The sequence below is a fragment of the Cydia pomonella genome, chromosome 27, assembly GCF_033807575.1.
Source record: "Cydia pomonella isolate Wapato2018A chromosome 27, ilCydPomo1, whole genome shotgun sequence".
Lineage (NCBI taxonomy): Eukaryota > Metazoa > Arthropoda > Insecta > Lepidoptera > Tortricidae > Cydia > Cydia pomonella.
The window spans coordinates 5,824,721-5,835,893 of record NC_084729.1 but is presented as its reverse complement, the minus strand read 5'-3'; the positions used below and the strand labels follow the sequence as shown (position 1 = coordinate 5,835,893).

The 11,173-nt window shown below is 36.7% G+C and overlaps 2 protein-coding genes across 2 annotated transcripts; one reads left to right on the top strand and one right to left on the bottom strand.

Annotated features, from left to right (window-relative positions):
- Positions 1–5,897, top strand: LOC133532502 (uncharacterized). The gene is made up of 4 exons (XM_061871213.1): positions 1–150; positions 873–1,127; positions 3,124–3,219; positions 4,525–5,897. Exons 2-4 carry the CDS (start codon positions 875–877, stop codon positions 4,962–4,964), a joined length of 789 nt encoding a protein of 262 aa, XP_061727197.1. The 5' UTR covers positions 1–150; positions 873–874; the 3' UTR covers positions 4,965–5,897.
- Positions 5,898–7,789: 1,892 nt separating this feature from the next.
- Positions 7,790–9,512, bottom strand: LOC133532508 (transmembrane protein 267). The gene is made up of 2 exons (XM_061871223.1): positions 9,152–9,512; positions 7,790–8,281 (listed from the first exon to the last, which is right to left on the bottom strand). Exons 1-2 carry the CDS (start codon positions 9,431–9,433, stop codon positions 7,952–7,954), a joined length of 612 nt encoding a protein of 203 aa, XP_061727207.1. The 5' UTR covers positions 9,434–9,512; the 3' UTR covers positions 7,790–7,951.
- Between the last annotated feature and the right edge of the window lie 1,661 nt (positions 9,513–11,173).

Genomic DNA, 11,173 nt, shown 5'->3' with positions numbered 1-11,173 from the left:
TTGACAGCACAGTGTCACAGCACAGAGTACTGGTAGTGACAGTGAGGGTGTCAGTACATTTACATGATCATAGCGTTTTTATGTAAATAACAAGCTTAATTTTATCTAAACAATAATAAGGTTGAAAATCTCATCATTATTTTATTGCAGGTAAGGATGTTTATATATATATATATATACTTCTTTTAAAATACCACAGGGACCTAAGCCGCTAATGGTTAAGGCTGAAAAGAAATGAACCTCCTTACTGTACCGTGTTCAGATGTACCGTCTTCATCTGGCCCCTTAGCGATTTAGAATTTCGTAAACTCTATATAGCGACACTCAAGGGGCCGGCCGTTTTTTGACGCTATAGAGAGTTTTCGTTATATAGAGAGAAATTAATACTAAAGTAAAACAACTATAGCCAGCAAATGTCGATGTAATAGGGAGAGAATCAGTATATCGAGTGACGTTATATGGAGTTTACACTTGTAATAGTAGTCGCAACAAATTTTAAAGGAGACCAACCCCACAGAGCTTAAGCTAATACTAGCAAAAGAAAAAGACAGTATGATTCTCTCAGCTTATACTCCACCGACAAACAGCTCTTGCCAAACTATCGGGCATATTTAAATTAAATAAAAATAAAATAAAATAAAATATAAAAATAAAATAAATAAATAAAATAATAATATATTTGTGGAGTGTCCTTGTAGCAAGGGATTAAACATACTAAAATGCCTGTACAGTGCAGGGAATTGCGACTTTTTGACTTTAGTACATGTACTACACAAGCCTACAAAGCAGCAGGGTACATTGGTTACTCGGACTGTCATAATAGTATCTACAGTATATCACACAACTTACATACTAAAACTATTTTTTTTCAGCAATGAAAGAACTAGTTCAAAAGCGTTACCACATTATTCATTTCACAACTGCATTGCCATATGTGGCCTGCACCCGCTATCAATGCATCCCGAGAACCTGGATAAAAGACTACTACGAGTGGATGTCTATGAACCAGGCCATTGCTGTTATATATTACCCGGCACAACCGGTCAAGAATATGTGGTTACTGAAGAATATGAAGAAGCATGATGAATCTTGGAAGGAGTTTATTGTTGACATTGTGTATTCTTCAGGTATGCATTTAACCATTTTTATATATTAGGTACAGTCAAGGTATTAAATATAGACCCGGACAAAGTGCCAAAAATATATACACACTACCTTAATGCATAGGTAATAAGGTCGTGTATACATATTTTTGGCACTTTTTTCGTGACGATATTTAATACCTTGACTGTACAGTCAAGGAATTTAATTCGTAACTTGTCACAGTGACAATAGTATGAGATCCCTGTGATTGTCACTGACAAGGCAGAAAATGGTACTGAAATTTAATTCTTTGACTGTACGGTACATTAGGCGGGTCCACACAGAGCGAGCATACGCACGAGGCAATTTCCTCGTGCACAAAACGGCCATTGTAGATGTGCCCCGGCTGAGGCGGCGCGCTCAGGCGAGGAAAACGTACGCGAGGCACGTTTACACTACACACAGTGTGGACCCGCCTATTTACTATTTATTTATGCTAGTGTTTCCCAGTGGCGTAGCATGGGGGGGGCGGAGGGTGCGGTCCGCACCGGGCGGCACTTTGCCGAGGGCGGCGCTGCGGAGGTGTCAGTTAAAAAAAAAAAGTTTATTTCTTCCAGTGTTTTTTTCGTCATTTTTTTTGTTACCAAATCCGGGTACCTATGCAGGTTCTATACATGGGTGATGCAAGCACAAGGTTTCTCAATAACTATTATTTAGGAAACTTATTTCGTTTCAATGTTATTTTAAATAAATGTCTCAATATTGAAAGTGTGATCAAAAACTTTGCTGAAAGGAAGACTAGAAAAGTTAAATTTTAATCTTTCAGTTCAGTTGAGGTCGTTGAGGAGTTGAGCTTAGAATGATACTCGTGCGTAAAATAGCGTTCGTGAAGTAGGCGATTTCTCCATTATTCAGATTATTCTATTAAGTTTTCTCTGTAATGTTTCTAAGTGATATTCTACCTTCTATTCTATGTCAAAAAATGTTAATTTCAATTCAATAAATTATTCAATAAAACTAATAAAAGTACTCTTTTTACACCATGCCCAAATTTTTTATAATGGATGACAAAAATAAGAGGGCGGCAAATTTGGGATCCGCACCGGGTGCGAGTGACCTATGCTACGCCACTGGTGTTTCCATTATTGTCTATTTGCAAACCTGTTTTATTCTTACTTCTACTGTAAATATCTGACACTGTCTCTAGTCATTCTGACAATAATATTACATTATTTGTATCTCCTCGGATTTCACGGGCCTATAAATCCCGATCTTTTGATAGGCTTGCGTGGGGATATAGATCCAACACGGCCTCTTGAAGAGCATTAATGTCATGTAGAACTCCTGGAACCGTTCACATGCGCAACAATAGAAACCCATGAACCGGTCGCAACAGGCATTGGGACTATTGTAGTAAAGTGAACAGTATAACAGTCTATGGATTGAAGTTTGGGAGGACTGGGTTATTGCAAAGACGTCCGGATACCTGCCATAACAATGTTTTCACTAGTTATCGAGGCAGGCGGTGACTCGCCGCCCACTAGATGGGCCCCTGAAAATGCCTTCGTTGTTGTTGTTGTCCTAAGGCACCCCAGAGGTGCAGAGAGCCTTCACAAGCTCGCGTCACGCCTTCCTATCTTCAGCGACCCTTCTGGCCTCGCTCCAGCTCAACCTGACCGTTCATAGCTCACTTAAATGACATTTTATTATTAATATATTATAAAAGTTATTACTAATTATAAAATACATAACATCCTAACAATTTTTTTATCGACATAGATTTATAGTCAGTTTCACTTGTCCTCACACTTATTAGGCAGGTCCACACAAAACGAGCCGCCTCGCGAGGTAATTGCCGGGCGAAGCAGTTCGCTCGGTGGAAAGGTGCCTCGCCCGAGGCAATGCGGCCGAGGCACGTCTACACCGACCGAGTTGCCTCGCAAGACGGCTCGTTCTGAGTGGCCCTGTCTAAGAAACATTTAACCAAATTGCACTTGTCAAAACGCTACACAAATCATCTTTTTTCTATTTTTTTTTTAGATAATTATGAAGACGCCAAAACATATCTCAAGCGAGCGCGGAGAGCAGACCAATCAAAAAAAGTTTCCAATGGTGTCCCCGGGAACACGAGAACAGGTAAAGCATCTTATAAACTTACTCCAGCTTCCTTTCATTGTGCAGTCGCCAGCAGATATATAACTTAGGTCGTCATCCTAAAGAAAGAGTAGTAACGCCATCAGTAACATCAGTTTTCTTACCAAAACCATAGAGAAATAAGAAGTAATAGATTGCTCACTCCATACATCAGTTTTGATACCAAAATGCTTATTATTTTCGCAGTCGACATCTAGCATCGAGTAGGGGAACTCTCAGTACTGCTACTCGACAATAGATATCGCGGCAAACAAAAAGTCTAATGCTCAACGATTTTAATTTTAATATTATAACCAGAGTAAACTTAGGAGTTGAAAATAGAGTTCTGGAGTATTACTTCTTATTTCTCTATGCCAAAACGCGAGTTATTTCGTAGTCCCCATCTAGCGGCAAGTAGCGGAATTTATCAGTACTGCTGCTACAATAGATGTCACGAACGAAAACTAATGCTCTACAATTTTCAGCTAATATTATAACTGGATAAGCCGGAACTATTTTACTCCTTCTGCTTGTAATATTAGTTGTAAATTGTTTTGGCAATACATTTTTCAGTCGCGACACTTGTGACATCTGGTGTCAATTAGCGGTACTGATAAATCCAGTACTTGTCGCTAGATGTCGATTACAAAATAACTCTCGTTTTGGTAAAAAAAACTTATATATGGTGTTCCAATTTCTGTCTGGCGTAGTGGGTAGTGACCCCGCCAATGATGCCGGAACCATCGGGTTCAAATCCAGGTAAGGGCATTTATTCGTGTGATGAGCATGGACATTTGTTCCTGAGTCATGGGTGTTTTCTATGTATTTAAGTATTTTATATATCATTGTCTAAGTACCCTCAACACAAGGCTTATTGAGCTTACTGTGGGACCTAGTCAATATGTGTAATAATGTCCTATAATATTTATTTATTTATAAGATCACCTGTTATTTACCGCTACTTTTAGTCTATTTTTATTTTTGTATTCTACATTATATCGATATTAGGTATCGAAAGTCGATAAATAAGGTCCCTAATGACTATTCAATCTGCAACGAGAATTCCAGCCACTGGTTACGATATATTTGGCTACTTTCGCCGTTACTTCTTTCTTCTTTAGCCCTTCTCTACCCTTCGGGTGTAGGCCTCCTTCATTTTATGCCACTCGTCACGGAGCGTCACGACCTGGAGCCACTTCTTCCCCGCAGTCCTTTTGATGTCGTCGTCCCAACGCATCTGGGGTCTACTTTGAGGACGTTCGCCGTCACTATTTGATGCTAATTGTACTTAAGTAAAATATCTTGCAGGGACAGATGTCGCTTCACCTCGAGGGACTCAACGATCTTGCAGTGATGACAACACTCCTACACCAGCTCATGAAAGGACTTCATCCAAACTGATACTCAAACTGCCTAACCAACCACCAAGAAAAGTTATTAAACTTGAACCTACCATGAAAAAGGGTAATCAAATCAACCAAGATATGAAAAAACAGCTAGTTAACGAAATTATCACAAAAACCGCCAAGGTTCTTATAAATCGCGTCGATGTGGGTACAGTACCAGTTAAAACAGAAAGCGGTGACACGTCGTCAGATGATAATGATGTAATCATGAAGAAACTAGACTCAATAGAAGTCATATTTAAGGACGCTAAAAATAGTTTGTATAAATTGAAAACAGATTTTGATGAGCAATCAAAACTGTCCAGGAAAATTTTGAAATATCTAAAAGATATAGAAAAATAAAAATAAAAATATTTACTAATAGGGAATATTACGCAAAACTCTGCGTAGGGGACGCCACTAGCACAAAACCCCACCGCAAAACACGAAAATCAAAATGTCGTTCTGTCTTTCTATCGCTATGCAAGAGTGATAGACAGACAGAACGAAATTTCGAGCGATAGAGTTCTGTCTCTCTACCACTCTTAGTCTTACATACTCTTATTCGAGCGAGCGAGATAAACAAACTGCCTTGATGCATAAAATGTAAAATTTATATGTAACAAATGATCTGTGAAATACTGTTTAAGAGGAATTCCTATTAGTTGCGTTTTTTTTCATACAAACGCTCTCGACTGCTTGCTGCGCGACAGAAACATAGTTTCAAAAATTCGAGATTTGAAAAGTTGCTCAGCTAGGAATTGCTCTTAAGGTTTAGTATGTATAAGGTATAAGTTGCTCTTTGGTTTACAATATGTGCCAGTGCTTCACTCTGGCGGCAAAACATTGCAGTAATGCCCACTATTTTGTAACCAAAAAGTTGCGGTTAACCCTTTGAACACCACGCCTATCGTGTGCGGCGCGTCTATTGACGTCTATAGCCGCCAAAGGTTTGTGCACAATGACTTCTTTTAAATAGGTATACAAGAAGAAATATCTTTGTATTTAATAGCAAAGTATGTTAATTATTAAACCTGAAATTATTCTAAGTAAAAAAATATACATTATGAATTCAAGGCTAATATAGAATCTAGTGTGCATTTTAAAAGTAATATTGCCTTTTAATGAGGTTTATTTTAGTCTAGTAACACTTCAAAGAAGCATTATTTTCTAAAGTCAAAATAAAATCACTTATTATCAAACAGAAGTGTAAATCATTTAATGTATATAATATAGTAAATATTTTTTTATAATGACTTGAAGAATTTTCTGGCCCAATAAAATACCTTAATGTGGTTTGTTTATATTCTTTTAAATACCTGTATGTATGTTACTGTAAAAGCCCGAAGAACGGTAAAACCTAGGATATACCGGTAAGACCTAGGTTTTACCGATGCCGGTCGGTAAAAGCTCGAAATGTGAAATAATTATTGTTCACTTCGGGCTTTTACCGACATGGATTTGGTAAATCCTAGGTCTTACCACGGCGACCGGTAAAGTATACATGTATTCTCAATCAATACACAAATCATTATTCTTTATATTAAAAGGTAGTTTCAGGTCATAAATTAATTCAAGTTGATTTGTATTATATTTTGTTTGTGATGTAACTATGGATTTTAACCTGAAATAAACAAAGTTTTCTTTGACAAATCTCTATTTCAATTCTCTTTAATTTAAGCTCAGGAGTACAGCCTTGAAATTAGAGTTCAAAAAAAAGCGGTGTATACATGTATTCTCAATCAATACACAAATCATTATTCTTTATATTAAAAGGTAGTTTCAGGTCATAAATTAATTCAAGTTAATTTGTAGGTATTATATTTTATTTTTTGTTTGTGATGAAACTATGGATTTTAACCTGAAATAAACGATTTGATATTCAAAATAAATAACTATGTAACTATACCTCTCATGCTTGCTTACTCAAAGAAAACGACTTAAGCAAAACATTTTTAAAATGTACTTTAAACATGACTCTTATGCATATGCATTGTATTTCTTTCATACAGTTAATAAATAATTATTCATTCATACTATAAAACTTATAAGTACTAAAAGGAAGAAAAAACACGATGTAGTGCCTGTTTTAGTTTAACCCTTACACTGCTGATGATGTAATTTTTTGACAAAACCAATGTTCACTGTATCAGACCTCCGGGCGGCTACCGGGAAAATCGTAATTCGTCAATTGCGGGCATTTTTCTCTGTCACTCTAATTACGTCTTAGTGAGAGCAAAAGAGAAAGATCCCCGCAATTTGCGAATTTCGGTTTTCGCGGTAGGCCCCCTGAACGCCACGCCTATTGTGTGCGAATAATTATCAACCTTCATTTCACGAAGGTGGCGGTCTAAGGGTTAAACATGCTCTTAAATTGCTCTAGCCAACAATATGGTACTATAAGCATTAAACAGGCTTACAATAAAAGAGAAATGAAATTGATAGGTAGAGTCAGACCAAGCTAATTTGGCAGCGATTTTGATAGCCCAGCCTGTGCAAGACTAAAGTAAATGTCATAATTTCATTGAAGTTTGACTTTCAAAGTAATACTTGCACTGTCTGGGCTGCCAAAATCGCTGCCAACTTATCGTGGTCTGACTCTATATCTATTATCTACATTGAATAAATTATACTTAATGTATTGTGATGTTTAATAGTTCTATTTCAGGTATTAACTTGCAAATATTGGTTGCCCCTGTCATTTTTTCGTGTGGTAGAAGTTAGACGTTTAAAATAACACTTGCACTGTCTGGGCTGCCAAAATCGCTGCCAAATTATCTTGGTCTGACTCTATATCGAATGAATTATACTTAATGTATTGCGATTTTTATTGTCATGTTTATAGTTCTATTTTAGGTATTAACTTGCAAATATTGGTTGCCGCTGACAATTTTTTTCGTGTGGTAGTAGTTTGACGTTTAAAATAACACTTGCACTGGGCTGCCAACTTATCGTGGTCTGACTCTATATCTATTATCTACATCGAATAAATTATACTTAATGTATTGCGATTTTTAATGTCATGTTTATAGTTCTATTTTAGGTATTAACTTGCAAATATTGGTTGCCGCTGACAATTTTTTTCGTGTGGTATTAGTTCGACGTTTAAAATAACACTTGCACTGTCTGGGCTGCCAACTTATCGTGGTCTGACTCTATATCTATTATCTACATTGAATGAATTATACTTAATGTATTGTGATTTTTATTGTGATGTTTAATACTTCTATTTCAGGTATTAACTTGCAAATAATTGGTCCTTACAATTCTTTTTCGTGTGGTGTCTTAAGTTAAGCTCATGCTCTAAAATATCTTACTATCATTTGGTTATATGTATACGTAAGAGAGTTTTACACCAGCATATATTCCACAGTAGTATCCTTCAGTAACATAGGCCTCCAATACCTGCTCAACATCCCAAATAGATGCGGCAACACTATCGTTAAACACACATACATATACTTCGTCAGCGGAGTTGTATGTCCTAACGGATACACCCAGAGTCCTCTTCGGTTTGCGTCCCGTATGTGGTGGCTTGTGTAAGCTAGTATGAGCATCCAGGTTAAAATGTATATGTTTAGTTTTTTATATATGTGACTGTAGATTAGAAGGGGTGTTGTGATGAGAAGCCAGAAGGTGGTGCAGTGGAATATGCCTCGCTGCTTGAGGGTCTTGAGATCCTGAAAATAAAATTAAATATTTTGTATCTTACTTGTCTGATTAAAAATTGTACAAGGCACTTGGTAATAGGGCCTGAAATATTCCCTCTATGCAGATCATTGGAACTGCCAGATTATTGTATTTGTACAGGAAATAAAAACTACATATCAAATGTAACCACTCTGCGTTAGCATTAAACTGCCGGATTATAGAGCAGGCCACCTGAGCTACTAATTACCGGATTAATTACCCATAATTTATGGACCCATTTATGTTTACTTACTGCAGTGGCGGTTATAACCATCGTGAGACCTTGGGAGGCCCTTGTAAAGATCTGCTCTCCACGGCCCTTGTAAACGTGTGATCGGTTTGATGCAAGGCCCCAGGCGACTGCCCTGCTCGCCGGCTCCCAAGGCCGCCATTGTATGGATGTCATTGGGTCAACAGTTAATTGACATTGGTATAAGAAAGTCTGGGTTGTACAGAACAGGGTTATGTTTCCAAAGCGACGGGTGTATTTCCAACCCCTCTAATCAATACAATCAAAACACACAAAATTCTAAGTGCATTTAGAAGTTCTTTCATGTTAAATGTCACATTCTGATATTACTTAGTAATGTGATATGACTTTAAACTTTGAACTGTATAATACAGGACACTGTGTGACATAGGCTCATCAGCTAAATAGCTGCTCGCCTATAATTATATAATAATAATAATGTTGATTTTCTTATCCTTAGGTAGTTGATTCCTTTTACATAATGTTGCATAATTTTTTACCAAAAGATATTGCCGATATCGGTACCTTGGTACTTGTAGTCTAATAATTGATACCTTGAGTAAAAGTGCAACCACGATCAATAAATTTGTAATTCTACACGATATCTTACCTTCCAATGTAAAGACCGGGCCACCATCACATGATCTATGTCTATAAAACTAGATATAAACGTACAAAGTATAACGTTAATCAGCTTTGCGTGGCCTGTGACACTGGTCTCATGACTAAAGAACACCAATGAAGACAGGAATCCTATAGTAGCATGAACAGCACTGTCCGAAAATGCCCTAAACACTTGGGAAGAAGAAAACTTTGATTTGAACACTATATAGTCTCCTATGTAAGTCGTAGAACATAATAGTAAGGTTAGGACGATATTCGCGTACTTCATGATTATGTTTTGGAAAGTTCAAGCCATTTGGATGTTAGTTACAAGGTTTTTTTTACAGGAATTTGGTTTGTTTACGATGTTATCAAAAATGACGTTTTGAATTGTTTTTGACATTTCTAATCCAAGTGACAGACGATGAATGCGTTCAGAAACGTTACACATTCAATTCATGGATGGGGTCCCAGCGCGCACAAGTTTTTTGGAGAAATCGCGAAACGTCTGGTTGACGTAACTGGTGACCGAAGAGCTGGCGGCTTCCTCGCACAACGTATCAGTATTGCGATACAACGAGGAAATGCCGCCAGCATCCTTGGTACAATGCCTCAAGGGCCTATTTTAGATATAAGCTAGTTATAGTAATCATCTGTATATATCCATTATGTATATTGTTATTGTCAATAAATAGTTCAAATTCATGGATTGTTTGGTTTTCATTTATACAACTTTTAATAAAAACCCATCTATCTGTTAACCTGTTGTTACCGGTGGGAACCTATAATTGGCTCTTTGTTATTTATATATATAACTATTGTACAATTTATAGCTGTTGGTTCTCCGAACAATAAATAAATAAATAAAAAAGGATGCTTAGCACGAAGAATTTCGTACATTGACCCACCTGTTCCTATCTCTATCGCTCGCACATTACACATTATATTTCTTTTTCGAGCCCGATATCGGGAAGTGTGGATGTAAAGCGCCAGTAATTACATCCATACTTCCCGAAATCAGTCACGATGTTGGGCCTGAAAATATAATAGTTTTCCGTTTCACGGAATATCAGCACATCGTTAACAATATTTTAAATGTAAAAAATACTCTAATTGCCAAAAAAAATCATAAAAATATGAACAATCTTTTAACATTTCAAATATTTTCAACGGTGTGCTGATATTTGATAAAACCGAAAAATACTCTTGCTCGAGCCATGTGTTCCATAACTAGAGTGAAGTGCGCTGTCAGTGATTTGTTTTTTTTATCAAAGTCAAAAATGTGTTCACGATCTATTGTGGCGCCACCAATTTAAAGGGCCCTCCACACTCGTGCGCGAAGCTGCGAACGCGAGTGTGGATATGTACAATAAAAATACTCTTTATGCACACCTCAATACAGAAACAATACAAATAATACAGCACATTAAGAAAAGGTAAACAACATGCTGTCTTATCGCTAAAAAGCGATCTCCTCCAGACAACCTTGTACATACAATTTATTTTTTAAATATTTCAATAGGCAGCAAGTTTTGATAAGCGGGCTGTGATTCGAATACAAGTTTCTGAACGGTTCGCGCAATTTTCGAAATGATTTCAGAGATGAGATTGGTTTGATCAACGTGCACACTGCACTTTATTTTCAACCTGTAAACTTTCGTTGAATTCTTTAAAAAAATCCTATGTTAAAGTACTTATCTTAATTTAATTATGTTACAAATTCGCTGAACTTTTAACTACCGGGTTTGTTAAAAACTGTATTGTAATACCTATACACATTTAGAATACATTTTTGTCTACTAAGGTTTCGAAAGTAATGCACTGAATGCACAACGATTGTAACAGATAACCAAAATAACCACACCTTAATTTAGTAAATGATCTAATTCAGTAAATGATAAGCAACTTATCAGTCCACTTTATGGAGAACTCACATATTACCTATTTATTTACAATAATGAAGTGCAGTAAAATGTAGTATGGAAGTTTATACGGAACCATGTCAAAATAAATCGAGCTTAGCTACAAA

Excerpts from the sequence above, each read along its gene's own strand:
- LOC133532502 (XM_061871213.1), top strand. The coding sequence starts at position 875 with ATGAAAGAACTAGTTCAAAAGCGTTACCACATTATTCATTTCACAACT. Across the intron at positions 1,128-3,123 it reads TGACATTGTGTATTCTTCAG|ATAATTATGAAGACGCCAAA; the intron begins GTATGCATTTAA and ends TTTTTTTTTTAG. Across the intron at positions 3,220-4,524 it reads CCCCGGGAACACGAGAACAG|GGACAGATGTCGCTTCACCT; the intron begins GTAAAGCATCTT and ends AATATCTTGCAG.
- LOC133532508 (XM_061871223.1), bottom strand. The coding sequence starts at position 9,433 with ATGAAGTACGCGAATATCGTCCTAACCTTACTATTATGTTCTACGACT. Across the intron at positions 8,282-9,151 it reads CCCGGTCTTTACATTGGAAG|GATCTCAAGACCCTCAAGCA; the intron begins GTAAGATATCGT and ends TTTTATTTTCAG.